This window comes from Rattus norvegicus, chromosome 5, assembly GCF_036323735.1.
Source record: "Rattus norvegicus strain BN/NHsdMcwi chromosome 5, GRCr8, whole genome shotgun sequence".
NCBI classification, from domain to species: domain Eukaryota; kingdom Metazoa; phylum Chordata; class Mammalia; order Rodentia; family Muridae; genus Rattus; species Rattus norvegicus.
Window position 1 is genome coordinate 62,941,797 of NC_086023.1, and position 16,243 is coordinate 62,958,039.

A 16,243-nucleotide genomic window follows, 5' to 3' on the forward strand; every position below is an offset into this window, starting at 1 on the left:
CTCATCTTTCCTGGTTCTAGGTACTGAACCCAGCAGCCCAGGCTCATAGCTCACACAGTTACTCTTAAAATGCTTCTTTAGCAAAGCACTCTGCCTTGTATGGTTAGCATAATTAGAGGAGATTGTACCTTTGTGGAGGTAAAACCTTGTGTTTTACTTTAAGTACATATTGAGAAAAGAAGGGAGTAAGAAAGCTATGGGAAAAATAGTTGTCCAGGACTGAGGATGAACAAAACACCCTAAGGGACCAGAAAAGGACGTATCCACCTTTCTATCAATCGTAGCAAAGGGGTTGGGTGATTTTTTCTTTAATTTTTGGGAAATTATTTACTGATGTATTACTGAATTTATTTATTTATTCCTGGGGTGGGGTGGGATGGGCATGCATGCCATGGAATGTGTGTGGAGATCAGAGGAAACTGTACTCCATTCTTTCCTTCTGCCACTATGTGGGTTCTGGGGGGTCAGGCTCAGATCACCAGGCTTGCATGGTGAGCTCTTTCTCCCGCTTAGCCATGACTCAGTCCCACTCTGTCCTGTGGATGACTTTTTTTAAATATGTACATTGTGTTGTATTTTTATTTTATTTGTATGAGTGTTTTCCTGCATGTGTATCTGTGCACCGCATGCAAGCCTGATGCCCTCAGAGGCCAGGAAAGTGTGTGGGGGTCCCCTGGAATCGGAGCCACAGAGTTAGGAGCTGCTGCCATGTGGGTGCTGGGGATCAAATCTGAGGCCTCCGAAAGAGCTCTTAATTGATGAGCTACCTCTCCAGCCTCACTGGCTTTTAAAACACCATTTTTCATGGAGAAGATGACTTCATCTGGCTCCGAATACCAGGAGCTAGTTAATTTGTACCTTTTTTCTTTATGTTCTTAAAAATAGTCGATACAATTTTAGTTTTTCATAAAGCAAATATTCACTAGGCTTCTGTCTGATGTGCTGCATTTATCCTTTGTTTCAGGGAATTGTGCACGAAACTCTACAGCATGAGCTGGGGAAACACACAGAGCTGGCAGGAGTTTGACCGCATCTGTGAATATAACCCCGGGGAAGTGTCCATGCTGGCCTGTCTGGCTGATGTCCGGGAGCCTTGCCAGTTGGGTTGTACAAACCTTACTTACTGTACAAACTTTAACAACAGGTAGGAAAATTATTACACCTGGAAATAGAAATGCACTGTCATTAACTTCGTTCTTTCTGGAATGCCTTCTGGATCTCTGTAAGATCAGCCAGTTCTCATAAACACTGAGCTCTTTCCAGCCCCTCACCTTTTAAAAGAGGGGCAGAATGGAGCATTTCATAAGAGATAACATTTATTAGTAGATAATACCTAACAACAAAAAGTGACAGAAGCCATCTAGGAGAGACTGTGGCAAGAAAGTGACTTCCTGGAGACAGCCCATGGTATAGCTTGGTTGCAATGGGTGTGCAATGGAGAGGCACAGCCCCAGAGGCTTCAGCCCACGGTTGCTTCTCGCTGCTGATATGCCTTTCTTGCCACTATTACATACCCTAGTGATTCCTGCAGATATCCACGGATGAAGCCACAGCTGGGCAGCATGATAAAACAGGGCCATGTAAGACTGCTGCTTTGAACTTATAATGAGCTTACAGTGAAACACTGTTCTGAACTTACTACCAACATCCTTCTGTAACCCCTTTTGTGTAACATTCTATTTATAAAGTTATTTTATGAAGAACTTTTATCTAAGAAGGCATAACAAAGCTGAGGGAAAATATAAAGCATGACTGTTGGGCTCCGTTCCATCCACCAAACACACGATGTTGGTATCAGGAATATATGTCTATCTATATGTGTGTACATGCATACATATGTAGGTATGTGTGCATGTGTATAAGTATGGATGTGCACTTGTGAAATTGATGAAATAGGTGGTCAGGCCCAGCCAGCAGTGTGTGTGTGTGTGTGTGTGTGTGTGTGTGTGTGTGTGTGTGTGTATACCTGACTTTCTTCTTTTCCTTTTCTTTTTTTCCTTTCTTTTCTCTGTGAAATTGCCAAAAGTCAGCTTTTGGCCCTAGAACAGTAAGAGTTAAATTGCCAGAAGCCATCAGCGTCTGGCCCCAGAACAGTATGAGAGAGTTACAAGGCCAGAGGTCATCAGACTTCAGCTGTCACTCGTTCCACCCCAGTACCTGATCCTGACATGGCTGACCCCAGCAAAGAAGGAGTAAAATGCTCGCATTTATCCCTTGCATTCCATGTTCTATAACAACATGGGTAAATATCAAAGAAAAAAATCATGTTTTAGTGACTATTCCAGGTCCCCCAAGTAGAGTATGATTTCATTTACATCAAATTCTAGAACAGGCTAGAATAATTTGTGATGTGTTGTGTATGGAGACTGATCATATGGAGGTCCAACAGGGCACAAGGGCACTATCTGGTGTGGTGGAAATGTTCCATTATTGATTTATTGATTTATTGATTTACATGCCTTTCTATGAGCTAAGCACGTGTGAAATCACATCCAACTTATACTCTTGACATTTTGTTTCTTAGTTATACCTCAGTTTTGTTTGCTTGCCTTTTTTGTCCTTTGGTTTGGTTTTGGTTTTTTGGTTTTTCAAGACAGGGTTTCTTTGTATAACCGTGGCTGGAACCAATTCTGTAGCCAGGATGGCAGCACAGATCAATGCCCCATCCCCCCTGCTCCACCCCCCACCCCCACGAAAGTGCTGGGATTAAAGGCATGTGCCACCACCCCCTGGTTAAACCTGTTTTATTTTGTGAAGTAAAGTGAAATGGTCTGGGCATGTTGGTCCTGTCCTCAGAACCTTGAGGTTTAGCTGCTTCATAAGAAGCTGTGTCACCTAAGACATTCAGTCAGCGCCCCTGATGCTAGTGCCAGTTGTCTTCAACCACTTGAAGCTGAAAGCCTATGGTGGGTCTTACGCGCTCTCCCTTTAAGAAAACCAGATTTTCCTGATGTGGATGTATGAAGAGTTTACTCATTGTCTCTACCCAGGAAATAATTTGTCTCCATTCCTTCCGGATCTTTTTAAGGCCAACAGAACTTTTCAGGAGCTGCACGGCGCAGTCTGACCAGGGCGCCATGAGTGACATGAGGCTGTGGGAGAAGGGCAGCATAAAGATGCCCTTCATCAGCATCCCCGTCCTGGACATTAGAACCTGCCAGCCAGACCTGTGGAAGGCCGTCGCCTGCTCCCTGCAGATCAAGCCGTGCCACAGGAAGTCCCGAGGGAGCATCATCTGCAAGTAAGTCACGCCAGCCAGCCAGCACGGGAGTCCTCTACCTCAGCCTCTCTGTACAGCTTTCTGCCCTTTGCCTGTGCCCCTCCCCCACACGATGCTTTCACACTTTCTCCTCCTCTGCCTGACAGATGCTCCTCATCTTCCTCTCTGAAGCCTGCCCTTCTTCACCCTTGTGAAATACCAGACATTCTTACAGTCTTCCCACGTTCCTTTGGCTGATACTAACTTATCCTTAGTACACATTCCCGTCAAACTTCATGTATGCTTTATTATGGAATCTCGTTCAAGAAGAAGTTTCTAAACACCTTCAGTGCACAGTTATGGTTTTATACTTTAAGATTCTTTATTACATTCATTTATTCATGGAACGAGTGTTCTTTTGTACAGCTGTGTACAAATGCCTCCAGGTGTACACATGTGGACGTCAAAGCACAACTTGGACCACAGTGCGTACGTGTGTGTATGTGTGTGTTTGTGTGTGCATGTGCGTGTGTTTGTGTGTGTTTGCGTTTGAGTGTGTGTTTGTGTGTGTGACTGTGTGCGTGTGTGTGCGTGTGTATGTTTGTGTGTGCATGTATGTGTGCGTGTGTGAGTGTGTGTGTGTTTGAGTGTGTGCATGAGTGTGTGTGTGTGTGTGTGTGTGTGTGTGTGTGTGTGTGTGTAGGGGTGCGGGGGGTTCAGTGCATCCCAGGTTGAATTCAGGTCATCAGCCTTTGCAGCAGGCACCTTTTCCAACAAGCCATCTTGCTGGCTCTATCCTCATACATTTAGAAAGGGAGGATGTGGGTGAGGGCACACCACCTCAGTGAGTGGGTCCCTCAGGCGTCAGGCTCAAGTTGTCCTCAGGCTTGGTGGGGACACTAAAGCTCGCTGCCCCTCTGGCTTTAGTTGTGTTCCCAACTTACATTCCCCTTGACTTAGGTATTCTCTTTCCCTGCTTTGCCCTTCTGCTCTCTGCTGGTCCTCCTCCGCAGCTACTGTTCTGCTATTACGCAGTGGGAGTCAGTGGCCAGCCATCAGGTCCTGTTCTAGGAAATAGTTCTGAACGGCAGGTTACTTAGGAGACCTAAGGCAAGGCCAAGATGACAGCTGCCTGATGGGAGAAGCAGCCCTCACTACACAGCTACAGCTGCTCTTCAGGCCTCTGTTTTTCAAAGGCTTTTCCAAGACCAAGTCCACACCCGGCCCTAAACCACTGGCGTGTGGCTCAGCACTGCTCACTTCAGGTTATTAACCGTCCAGATCACTTTTATTTTTTCTTATTTGGTTTAGTTTTGATTTTGGAGTCTTCCTGTCTCACTCTACAGTTAGACTGGCCTTGACCTCATAACAATCCTCCTGCCTCAGCCTCCTGAGCAGAGATTACAGGTATGAGCTGTCGTGCCCGGCTTCTAATCCATTTTCCAACGTGGCTCAAGAATGAGCAGCATAAGGGAGGGGTTGAGGTCTAACTCTGTGGTAAGAAGTCAAGGTCACACATGGGAAGGACGTGCTCGCAGGAAACCTTCACCTAAGGATCAGCCTTTACTCAAGACTAAAGAAAACTATTAGAGATATATGTGTCTTCTATGTATAAGTGTTTTGTCTACATGTATATATTTGCACTACATGCGTACCCAGTAGCCACGGAGGTCAGAAGACTCATAGTACTGGGGTTTACAGATGGTTTTCAGCCCCCATATAGGTACTAAAAACTAGGGGGCTGGAGAGATGGCTCAGAGGTTAAGAGTACTGTCTGTTCTTCCAGAGGTCCTGAGTTCAATTCCCAGCAACCACATGGTGGCTCACAACCACCTATAATCAGGTCTGGTGCCTTCTTCTGGCCTGTAGTTGCATACATGCAGGCAGAAAGCTGTATGATGTGTACATAATAAATAAATTAAAAAAAAAACTAACCCCATGTCCTCTGCAAGAGCAACAAGTGCTTTTAACTATGGAGCCCTCTTTCCAGCCCTGAAAATTAAGCTGCCAACTCCCTGGTTGTTATAAGCCAAACACCTTAGCAGTGATAACTACAAATATCTTAAAAAATGAGAAAGGGAGGAACGGAAGGGGAATGGAAGCAACAACACAAGGCCTTGAAAGTGGCATACCATTTGCAGGGCAGACTAGCCTAGCTCACTTTCCTCTTATAGGTGGTAGACGCTGCACCATGCTTGGAGCAGTGAATGTAAACCTGGAGCAAGGCCTTCGGCCTCAGATTACAGGACGTTAGCTACTGTTTAGCTGGAAGTTCCTGTCACTGTCCTTTGTCCACACTTAGTCCTAACCAGCCAGGGGAGCTTGGCAGGTAATGAAAGCTTCTAAGAAGTTTCAGAAACATAGTTTTGATCAGACAACATCAGGCAGAGCCATGAATCCAAAATGTTCTTTTTTCTTTTAAGATCAGATTGTGTAGAGATTCTCAAGAAATGTGGAGACCAGAATAAATTCCCTGAAGCCCACACAGCTGAAAGTATCTGTGAGTTCCTGTCCCCTGCAGATGATGTGGAGAACTGTATACCTCTGGACACATACCTCAGTAAGTACTGCGTGGGTCTGGTGCCTCTGCCCTTGTTCTTTCCCTTGGATGAGGAACTATTGCTTGATTATACTATCTGCATTAGCCACTTTCTTGTTGCTGTGACAAAAATACCCAACGAAAACATTTTAAGGGAGGAAGAGTGTACTTGGCTCACAGTTCAAGGATACAGGGGCAACCATGGCAACAGGGGTGAGACGCAGGAGCATCTGACGTTTGGAAGCAAGAGACTGTGCTCAGCTCACTTCTTCAGTCCAGGTCCCCAACTAATGGAATGGTGCCATCCAATAGGGCAGACCTAATCTCTCACCCAGGGGTCCGGAGTTTTGTCTCCTAAGTGATTAGATCCTGTCAAGTTGTCAGTGTCATCTTAAAGTGTGTAAGCATAAGTTGTATTATATCTTTTGGAGGAATTATGAACTATTTACCAGTCAGGAATTGTAAAGATTGAAGCGGAGGACAGCATCACCAGAAGTCATCATGTGACCAGAAAGTAGAATTTCCCCCTAGAAAGTGGTCAGATTTGTCACTGCCTATCAGGACCTGAGCCAGGCCTACTTTGGCCTTACTCAATAGAGGAGAGAAGAAAGAGCTCTCCCCTGGGCTCACGTGGGGAAGTGGAACTTGTCTCACTGCTTTAGTTTCACCCTGCCAGACACTTCTGCCAAGAGCTACCCGGCAGTAAGTTGGTACCTCCCTGAGGGAGGAATTCCAGTAAGAGCTCCTTAGGAGCAGTGAAAACAGTGTCTGAGGTCAAGCCCTTAGTGTTTGGGCTGCTACCAGGGGCACCAGAGCCATAAGCTGGCTGACCACTAGAGAAGCCTAGTGGCTTCTTTCCCAGTTAGGAGTAAGCCCAACTGCCAATAGCACAGGAAAGCTCAGAAGTAGGCCAGGATGTTTATGGTGGTGCAACATCAGGAACACAGGCTTCTCAGCCGTTCTCCACTCTGCTCAGTCACTCCCTGCACTTTACTGCCCTACTGTGGCTGCTTCTGCTTTATCCAACTGACTCTAGTTGGCAAAAGGGAAGGAGGGGGAGAGACGTCTCCTTAATCTCAGGGGGCACTTTTAAGTGTATGAAAAACTTGGATGGGTGATCTTTTTAGCTTTGGGCCTATGCCCACCTTGAATAAAAATAAGGATCTACTAAGCAAACAGAGAAGAGAGGGTGGTGAGTGTCTAACTGGCAGGCTCTCCGGGTAAAGAGACCGTGGTTGGTACATGCTTTTGCCCCTGTGACCTTGGGAAGACCCCTTCCCAAGTTCCAGGTAAAGCTGCCCGGAGTGGTGGGCTGAGTGAGAAGGCTCCTGCAGCCTGTCTCTGCTGAGCCGAGCGAGGTTGAGAATCAAGTAAGCACATCAGTATATTCATGATCAGGCTATTCATGGTGCTGGAAACTTCCAGCGTGTGTCGGGGAGAAAATGATCTCAACAGGAGGGAAACTGGAGAATGCTCCAACATGCATAGCAGCACTGTCCTGAAATACCACATGGGCTTGAAGAGCTGCTCTGCCTCGGCCGCATGGTGGAGGGTAGGCATGACTGTGCTGTGGGCTCATGTCTCCATAACAGATTGCCACCTGCTGTTTTGAGGTGCAGACTCATCCCTCTTACACATGAACACGTGTGTGATCACCATGCCCCAGATATGCCCCATCTCTGAACTGCTGACCACTGAAATTCTCCGAGCTTACCTTGGTCTCTTCCAGAGAGTGACTCCATGTTTGTTCACTAGTGTGTCCAGCACCCAGGACCTGCCAGCTGTATTGCAGGTCCCCAGTACTACGCGAATGGTTGAGTGCATTGTGATAAAGTGACAAAGGAACAAATCCAAATGTTCAGTCAGGCTGGTTAGACTTAGGCCTTGCTTTCTGCCTGTGAGCTCTCCAACTACTCCACCATGATGAAGCAGATAACTTGAAGATGTGATGTCCTTTTAGATCGGTTACACTGAACAATTTTGTGTCTTTCAGGGCCAAGTGCTTTAGGCAACATCATAGAGGAAGTGACTCATCCCTGTAATCCAAATCCTTGCCCAGCCAATGAGCTCTGTGAAGTAAACCGAAAGGGGTGTCCGTCTGGAGATCCCTGCCTTCCGTACTCCTGTGTTCAAGGTAAGAGGTGGGGGCTGTGGTGAGTGTGATATGAGCAGGGGACAATGCTGCTGGCGTTTCCTTAGAGCAGTTGTCTTACACCCAGGCTATAGGGACGTTTTCTTTACTATCTTTTTCTGTGAAGTTTAAGGGTGTCCCACAAAAAAAATGTATTTATGCAAACAAAGACACATCTGTTGAGGTCTGTTCTGCTGCTATGTATTGTAATGCTAAATACTGGCACCCTAAATCCTCGTGTACACCAAGTGATGCTGTGTAACCTGGCTCCTTAGTTTAAAACTATTGGTTGAATAAAGAGGCTGACAGCCTATAGCCAGGCAGAAGAGAGGTAGTCAAGGCTTCGGTTCCTGGGCTTGAGGTCTGAGGCAGAGACCATGAGGAAGAAGAAAAGGTGGAGAGAGGAGAAGATGCCATGGGGTAAGGGATCATGGGAACTGGACAGAGTAAGGCTGAACACAACAGGCCATATCTCAGGGTTATTGGCAGGGAAGTAGACATAATGGCGTAAGAGTCAATGTCTGCCCAGCTCTAGGGCTTTAAAGACTTATCATAAATATAAAGTTTGTGTGTCTTTTATCTGGGAACTGAATGATCAAAGGCAGGGTAGAAACCCACAGTTGAGATTAAATAATTCCCACAGCACACATAGAATTTCAGTTGTCATGTAAACTGTAAGCTAGCGCTGTCAGTACAAAGGTGAGTCCTAATGCGTTAGGGTTCTTGACTACAGCACAGAAGCAAAGCTGCAGCCAGCTGTTTGTGCCTGCTCTTCCGTGCTGTAATGTCTGAAAAGCACTGTTCACGGCCTTCTCCTCTCCTCCACAGCACGTGAAGAAAACGCTCACTGCGATCCTTCATCATCTCATAAGGCTTATGATGAGGGCTGCAAATGTAGCTCTATGCTTGGCTAATGCAGAAAGCCTGCATTCAGTCCTCAGCAGCACAGAACGCTGGTGTCAGCAGGAGGTCAGAGTTATCCCAGCTACACAAAGCATCGGAGCATGCCAGCTTAGGCACCATAACACCCTATTTCAATAATAAAAATAAAAAGAGTAATGTTCTGTCGAAAGATAGAGATAGCTGGACGTGGTAGCTCACCCTTTTAATCCCAGTACTCAAGAGGCCAGTGGATCTTTGAATTCAAGGCCAGCCTGGTCTACATAATGAGTTCCTGGACAGCCAGGGCTACATGAGGAGACTTTGACTCTAGGAACAGAGAGAGAGGGGAGGGGGGTGGGGAGGGAGAGAGAGAGAGAGAGAATATATGAAAGAATGAATTTTGATAGTCTGTCTCTGTCAGTTGTTCAGAATATAGTTGTAGTAGCATGATTTTTAATCTGTCTCTGTTGAGGATACCTATCATGTTAGAATCAACATTTAAAATCTAAGAAGTAAAAAGGAACAAAGGATTAAGTTAGCATGGTATCTAAAGGACTCTCTGCTCAAGTGACATGATAGAGTGTCAGCTACCTTGTAGCAGTGAGCCTAGCTGATGGAGAAAGTGGCTGCCCTCTACCTCAGGCTGCTGTTTTATGTCCACTGTCACTGTGCTGGAGTTCAGACAGTAGTTTCTGTACCAAGAAAATGGTAAGATCTCTATTCTACAGTGTGTAATGTGCAACCGTTCCAAAACCATTTGTTAAACTCAGAAGCCCATTTTATGATAAATTGAAAATATTATTACCTAGAATGGGTTTCCCTTAAACCCATCTAAATACCCAGGTTTTCTTTGAATTTACAGTAGTATGCTTATAATCCATCACTAAAAATTGTCCTGGCCAAGATTAGTCTAAAAATAGTCAGTTTATATGTTATTTAAAACATGTTGTCATTTCTTCAAATATGTTTAGCCCACAGAAATAAAAAGCTATGCTTTTGTTGCTTGCTTATTTGTTTTTTAAAGAATTGTTTGTTTTATGTGAGTACACTATAGCTGTCTTCACACACACCAGCAGAGGGCGTCAGATCCCATTACAGATGGCTGTGAGCCACCATGTGGTTCCTGGGAACTGAACTCAGGACCTCCAGAAGAGCAGTCAGTGCTCTTAACAGCTGAGCCATCTCTCCAGCTCCTGATCATTTATTTTTTGATAAGGTCTCACTACCCAATAGCCCAAGCCATCCTCCTGCCTCAGCTTTTCAGTTCTGGCAGGTAAATATTACTGTACTTGGCCAAAGCTATGTATCTTCATAGTATTTTTGTACTAAATTATTTGAGGTACGTGTCCTTAATCACCCATAAGACATGAAATTTTCATCTGAGGGTTTTTATTTTTGTCCAGTAAGCAATTTCTTATTTTGGTAAAGGTTATATAACATAATCTTTTTAACAAATATGTATTTATTTTTATGTGTTTGAGTTTTTTACCTGCATCTATATATGCATACCATGTGAGTGCAGTACCCACAGAGGCCACAAGAGGGTGTCAGGTAGACGGTTATGAGCCACCATGTAGACTGGTCCTCTCGCAGAGAGCAGCCGTGCTCTGAGCCATCTCTCCAGGCTATAACATAATCTTACAATGTTTAACAGCTGCACAGTCCTGGAAAACATCTGTAAAGTATGAAACATTGTCATAGGACAATATCAGTTCATCATCCTGCTCTTGTCTGTATTTTTGTACAGGCTGCAAATTGGGAGAAGCGTCTGACTTCATTGTCCGCCAAGGGGCACTGATCCAGGTGCCATCCTCTGCAGGGGAAGTTGGTTGTTACAAAATCTGTTCCTGTGGACAAAGTGGCCTCTTGGAAAACTGCATGGAAATGCACTGTATTGACCTCCAGAAGTCTTGCATTGTTGGAGGGAAAAGAAAGAGTGAGTCGAGCACACTCTGTTCTGTTGTTTTTACTCTGCACAAAGAATATTAGATAAGTTCTTCTGAAGATTACAATCTACATATCATATATTCCAGGACAATGCTTGTCAATCTTTACAGAATACTGATGGGGGCGGGTATGTTTGATTTAACATAGGATCTTGTGATGTACCCTAGGCTAGCCTGGAGCTCAGAACATAGCCCAGGTTGACTTTGAATGTGCAATAATCCTCCAGCCTCTGTCTCCTGAGTGGTAGAATTACAATGAGGCACTACCACATCCAGCAAGTACTAGGATTCTAGAGCGCCCTCTTGTAACAGGAAGGGCCTGCCTGTTAATCTCCTTGAACTCTGAGTGTGCCAAGCGTGAAGCCAGGTCTTACCTCACGTTATCCCTTTTAATCATCTGAGGTCCTCCTTCTGTAGGTATTGTTATTATTACTACCTCTCTTAGTGAGGGCCTCACTGCTGTGAACAGGCACCATGACCAAGGCAAGTCTTATATGGACAACATTTAATTGGAGCTGGCTTATAGGTTCAGAGATTCAGTCCATTATCATCAAGGCAGGAGCATGGCAGCATCCAGGCAGGCATGGTGCAGGAGGAGCTGGGAGTTGTACATCTTCATCTGCAGGTCTCTAGGAGAAGACTGACTTCCAGGCAACTAGGGAGGGTATTAAAGCCCACGCCCACAGTGACACAGCTACTCCAGCAAGGCCACACCTAATAGTGCCAGAGCAGATACAAACCGTCACACTCTCCCGACACCACAGCTGGTTCTCCTAGAGTCACTCTGCCAGGCCCTAGAGCTCATGCCTGTGATCCTACACTTGGGAGACTGAGGGGCTTGCTCTGAGTGTCAGGCCAGCCTGGGTGACACAGTGAGCTCCAGGCTAGCCTGAGACATACAGGGAGACATAGATGGGGGTGGTGTGGTCTAAGGACAGTGAAACAAGCTCCTGAGAGTGTACTACTGCGTTTTAGACATGAGGGCTCTGTCATTTGAGACCAGCCTGGTCTACATAGCAAACTCCAGGACAGGCAGCCCTACACAATGAGGCTTTGTCACAAAATAAATGTCTTAGATTTAAGCCCCTAGTTTATGTAGTCACAAGTTGTCTTTCAAGAATTGACATTGTAAAACTTTTTGAGGGTCCTGGGGGATGGTTCATTTGGCAAAGCATTGTGAGACAACCTGAGTTTGATTCCCCATAGCCCATGTGAAGACGCTGGGCGTGGTGGCACACTTATAGTCCCAGCCCTGGTGAGGCAGACAGTAGGACCCTGAGGCTGGCCCGCTGCACAAGCCTGACATTCTGAGTTTGGTCCCAGACCCTACCATGGAAGGTGAGAACCAGCTCTGAAAAGTTGTCCTCTGACCTGCACGTTCACACTGTGACACACATGTGTACCCACACGTGTGCACACAATAGTAATAGTAGATTTTTTAAATTTTCAAAATTGTGTGTGTGTGTGTGTGTATCTGTGTGTCTGTGTCAGTGTGTCTGTGCTACAGCACATCTGTGGCTATCAGAGAAAACTTGGAGGACTTGATGCGTTCTCTCCTTCCTCCAAGTGGGTCTTGGGGATTGGATTCAGGTGGGCAGACGTAGCTGCACGCATCGCCCACTGGGCCACCTCACAGCCCGGGGTCTGTTTCTTAGCGTGTTTTCCTTCTTTCAGGTCATGGAACATCCTTTACCATCGACTGCAATGTCTGTTCTTGTTTTGCCGGCAATTTAGTGTGTTCCACCCGTCTGTGCCTCAGTGAGCACAGTTCAGACGATGACCGCCGCGCCTTCACAGGTAGCCATGACACCAAGAGCTGCCCTCCCTCCCTCCCTAAGGGCATCGCTGTGTGCACTGGTTCTCTCCTAGGCAGGGTGGCCTTGCCTTAACTGCAGATGCACACAGTACCTCAGTCTCCCATCTGAGAGCACGGCGCCTTCCTCCTGGCCTCCGCTTCTTCCTGTTTGCAAAGGAGCCAGGGGACAGCCTTGTGAGGTAGTCTAGGTGTCCAGGCTTTCTCACTTTGCTTCTCAGCGTGTTCTCCCAGCCCGCTCTCCCTTCCACTGATTCACAGGCTCCCACACCCAAGACTCAGGGAACCCCCCAAGCTAGATTTCACTGATCTGACTTGTAAGTTCGATTTGCTAGGTCAGGAGATATGAGCTTTATTAATCCTGCCTACAGCCCTTCACTGATTTCTGCCTGGCTCTGGAGACACCTGCTAAATAGCAGTGAAAGGGACAGAGGAGTGCCATGTTGCAGGAAGTCAGCTTCTCAGAGCTTTACTCTCCTTAAAACCTCCGTTAGAACCTGATGTGGGGCCACACACCTTAGATTCCAGCACTTGGGAGGGGGAGGCAGGCAGATATCTGAGTTTGTGTCCAGCCTGGTCTACATAGCAAGTTCCAGGTCAGCCAAGGCTACATAGTGAGACCTGTCTTATAAATTAATTAATTAATTAATCCGTGTCCTGGGTTGCTGGAGAGGTTTGTCTTGTTTTGGTTTTCTTCCTGAGTTAATTAACATATAATTCCATTTTAATTTGTTAGTGGTTTGCCTTCATCAGCACATAAGGAAGGAGCAGATGTGTTCATGTAAGGCTGTTTTCTCTCCTCAGGTCTGCCCTGTAACTGCGCAGATCAGTTTGTCCCAGTGTGTGCACAGAATGGACGCACTTACCCCAGTGCCTGCATCGCTCGCTGTGTGGGTCTCCAGGACCATCAGTTTGAGTTTGGACCTTGTATCTCCAAGGATCCCTGTAATCCTAACCTCTGCCCCAAAAGCCAAAGGTAGGCCAAGGGCAACTTCTCTTTTTCAGCTAAAGACCAGTGCTTGCAGGGCATCCACTGTGCGTGTCCCGCAGGATGAAAGCTCAGCAGTGGATTGAAAGTCTGGTTGGTCTTAGTAGCTCACGTGTGTAATCCCAGCACTTGGAACACTGGAGAATTGTGAGTTCAAGGTCTTTCTGTGCCACATGTCCAGTTGTCTCAAGGGGAAAAGCGATCCCAGGCCTGAAGAGTGTGGAGTCTGGAGAGAAAGAGCTGCACAGAGCTCCTGGGTACACACTGAGGAGTGCAGTTAGGGCAGTTAGTACAGCTGGGGAGGGAAGGTCCTCAGAGGGTCTCAGATGTGACACTCAGCTGGATCTATGAAAAGCGGGAGGGGAAAGCTGGCATAGGTGAAAGCAAGCAGCTACAGGAGTGGACAGGAGAGCGTGTGCCAGGGTTCAGGAGGCTGAACCAGCGGGTAAGGAAAGGGCAGGGAGCACAGGAGCTGCGAGAAGTGGGTGCACTCTTATTAGCCACCCATGTTCTATGAGAGCGCCCTGTAGGAATTAGACCTGAGGACTCTCAGACTGCAGCTCTAGTTAGCTGAGGTCATTCGGCTTTGGACTCCCTTCCCTGTCCTCTCACAAACCAGATGACAGTAGCCTAGCCCTGAGGACTTCTGCATGTGGGGACCACAGGCAGGTGTGGCTGACCTGGGGTCTTCACATCTGAGACTTGGGCAGGCCCCCACCCAGACTCACAGCTCTATCCTGACAAAGGACTTTGTGCAGAAAATTGCCTTTGTCTTGGAAACCCTGGCACAGAGTGAGGGGAGGTTTTCTAATGTAACAAAGTGGCCAAGAGTCAGCCACTGTCTGTCAGAGTTCATGGTTCCAGGTTCACCTCTGCTGTAATAAAGTGCCCTGAGCATGAAGAAGGGAAGGGCTTGGTCTAGGTGACAGCAGGGAAGCCAGCACAGGAGCCCACAGCACCTGCCCACAAGCAGGAGCAGAGGGACAGCTGTGTCCACACTCGCTCTGATTACACAGTTCAGGGCCCAGTTCTTAAAGTGTTGCTGTCCTCACAGGGCAATCAAGATAGTCTCCTCAGACTTGATCACAGACCAGCACGACACACATGATTTCTCTTCCAAGGTGATTCTTGGTTGTGTCAGGCTGACGTGAAAACCAACCAGCACACCCATACAGCAGAGGCAAAACAGTCATTGGCAGGTACCGTGAATAGGATTGACTTGCTTTTACCTCTCTGTCTTAGTCAGGGCTTTACTGCTGTGAGCAGACACTATTACCAAGGCAAGTCTTGTAAGAACAACATTTAATTGGGGCTGGCTCACAGGTTCAGAGGTTCAGTCCATTATCATCAAGGCAGGAGCATGGTAGCATCCAGGCAAGTCTAGTGCAGGAGCTAAGAGTTCTACATATTCATCTGAGGGCTGCTAGGAGAACACTGACTTCCAAGCATCTAGGATGCGGGTCTTAAGCCCATACCCACAGTGACACACCTACTCCAACAAGGCCACACCTCCAAATAGTGCCATTCCCTGGGCCAAGCCTATACAACCATCACATTCCACTCCCTGGCCCCCCATAGGCTTGTTCAACACATGACTCTATGGGGGTCATATCTAGCCATAACATAATTTTTAAAAGTACATTTAGTCCAAATTCCAAAGTCCCCATAGTCTAGAGCAATATCAACAATCTTAAAAGTTTAAAGTCTCTTCTGAGATTCATCCAGTCAGTTAAATGTATCCCCAAAGCAAGTCAGGAAACCATCTGGGCAACTCCAAACTGTGCACTCCTTGTTTGTTGTCACGCGGTCTTCAGATCTCCATATCTTTTTCATCTTTGTTGACTGCAAACTTCCTTCTCCTGGGCTGGTTCCACTCCCTGTTAGCAACTTTCCTCAGCAGATAGCCCGTGGCTCTGGCATCTTGAATATCTTGGGGTCTCTACGGCAACTTTAATGTTACAGCTTCTTGTTTCAATGTTGGGATGCACACATGATCTTCTGTGCTCCTCAAAGGGCTGGTGTCACTTCTCCAGCTCTGCCCTCTGTAGCACTCTAAGCTCAGGTTGATCCCCTCCACTGCTGCTGCTGTTCTTGGTGATCATCCCAAGGTACTGGCATCTCCAATACCCTGGTGTCCTCTGCTTCCCCAGTAGCCACTCATGATGCCCAGCCTCAGCTGCTCTTCATGACCCCTTCAAGCCTTCAAAACCAGTACCACCTGGTGACTCTCACACATGACCAAGTACAGCTGCAGCACGGGGTACAACCTTGGCTCTCTCTGGAACACAGCTTCTCTGTGCTCTCAGAAAACACTTCCCAGAAGATTTCACCTCAGTGATGCTGGTGTCCTCCTAATCACTCCTAATTTCTTAGCTCCAGCTGAGCAGCAGTAATTGTCCCATAGTCAGTTCCTTCTGTTCTTGACTCTAAAGCTAGAGCCACATGGCCGAAGCTGCCATGTTCTGCTGCTTGCTGGAGCTGGAACACCCCCTCCCCCATTTTATCACCAGCTTTCTGTTTTCCGACTCCCTCTGCCTAAGCTTGGCTTTTCTGTAACTTGCTCTGTTAGATTGACCTGAACTCAGAGATCTGCATGGCTCTGTCTCCTGAATGCTGGATTAAAGGTGTGTACCACCATGCCTGGATCTAAATTGGCTGGGTAGGATCTTGCCCCACTCCCTTAATCTGCCATCTCCTAGAACACAAGATTCAGCTCCATTTCACTTCCTGGTGCCCCTTTAATAT

The 16,243-nt window shown here is 46.8% G+C and overlaps 1 protein-coding gene across 3 annotated transcripts in view; it reads left to right on the forward strand.

Annotated features, from left to right (window-relative positions):
* The window catches only part of Reck (reversion-inducing-cysteine-rich protein with kazal motifs), a 66,558-nt gene that overhangs the window by 43,080 nt on the left and 7,235 nt on the right, over positions 1-16,243 (forward strand). For all 3 annotated transcript variants that reach the window (NM_001415923.1, XM_063287725.1, XM_006238069.4), the window contains 7 exons: positions 965-1,144; positions 3,029-3,241; positions 5,623-5,759; positions 7,732-7,872; positions 10,499-10,687; positions 12,372-12,494; positions 13,315-13,486. In NM_001415923.1, coding sequence (NP_001402852.1) covers positions 965-1,144; positions 3,029-3,241; positions 5,623-5,759; positions 7,732-7,872; positions 10,499-10,687; positions 12,372-12,494; positions 13,315-13,486 — 1,155 coding nt within the window. The remainder of the gene's footprint in view (positions 1-964; positions 1,145-3,028; positions 3,242-5,622; positions 5,760-7,731; positions 7,873-10,498; positions 10,688-12,371; positions 12,495-13,314; positions 13,487-16,243) is intronic.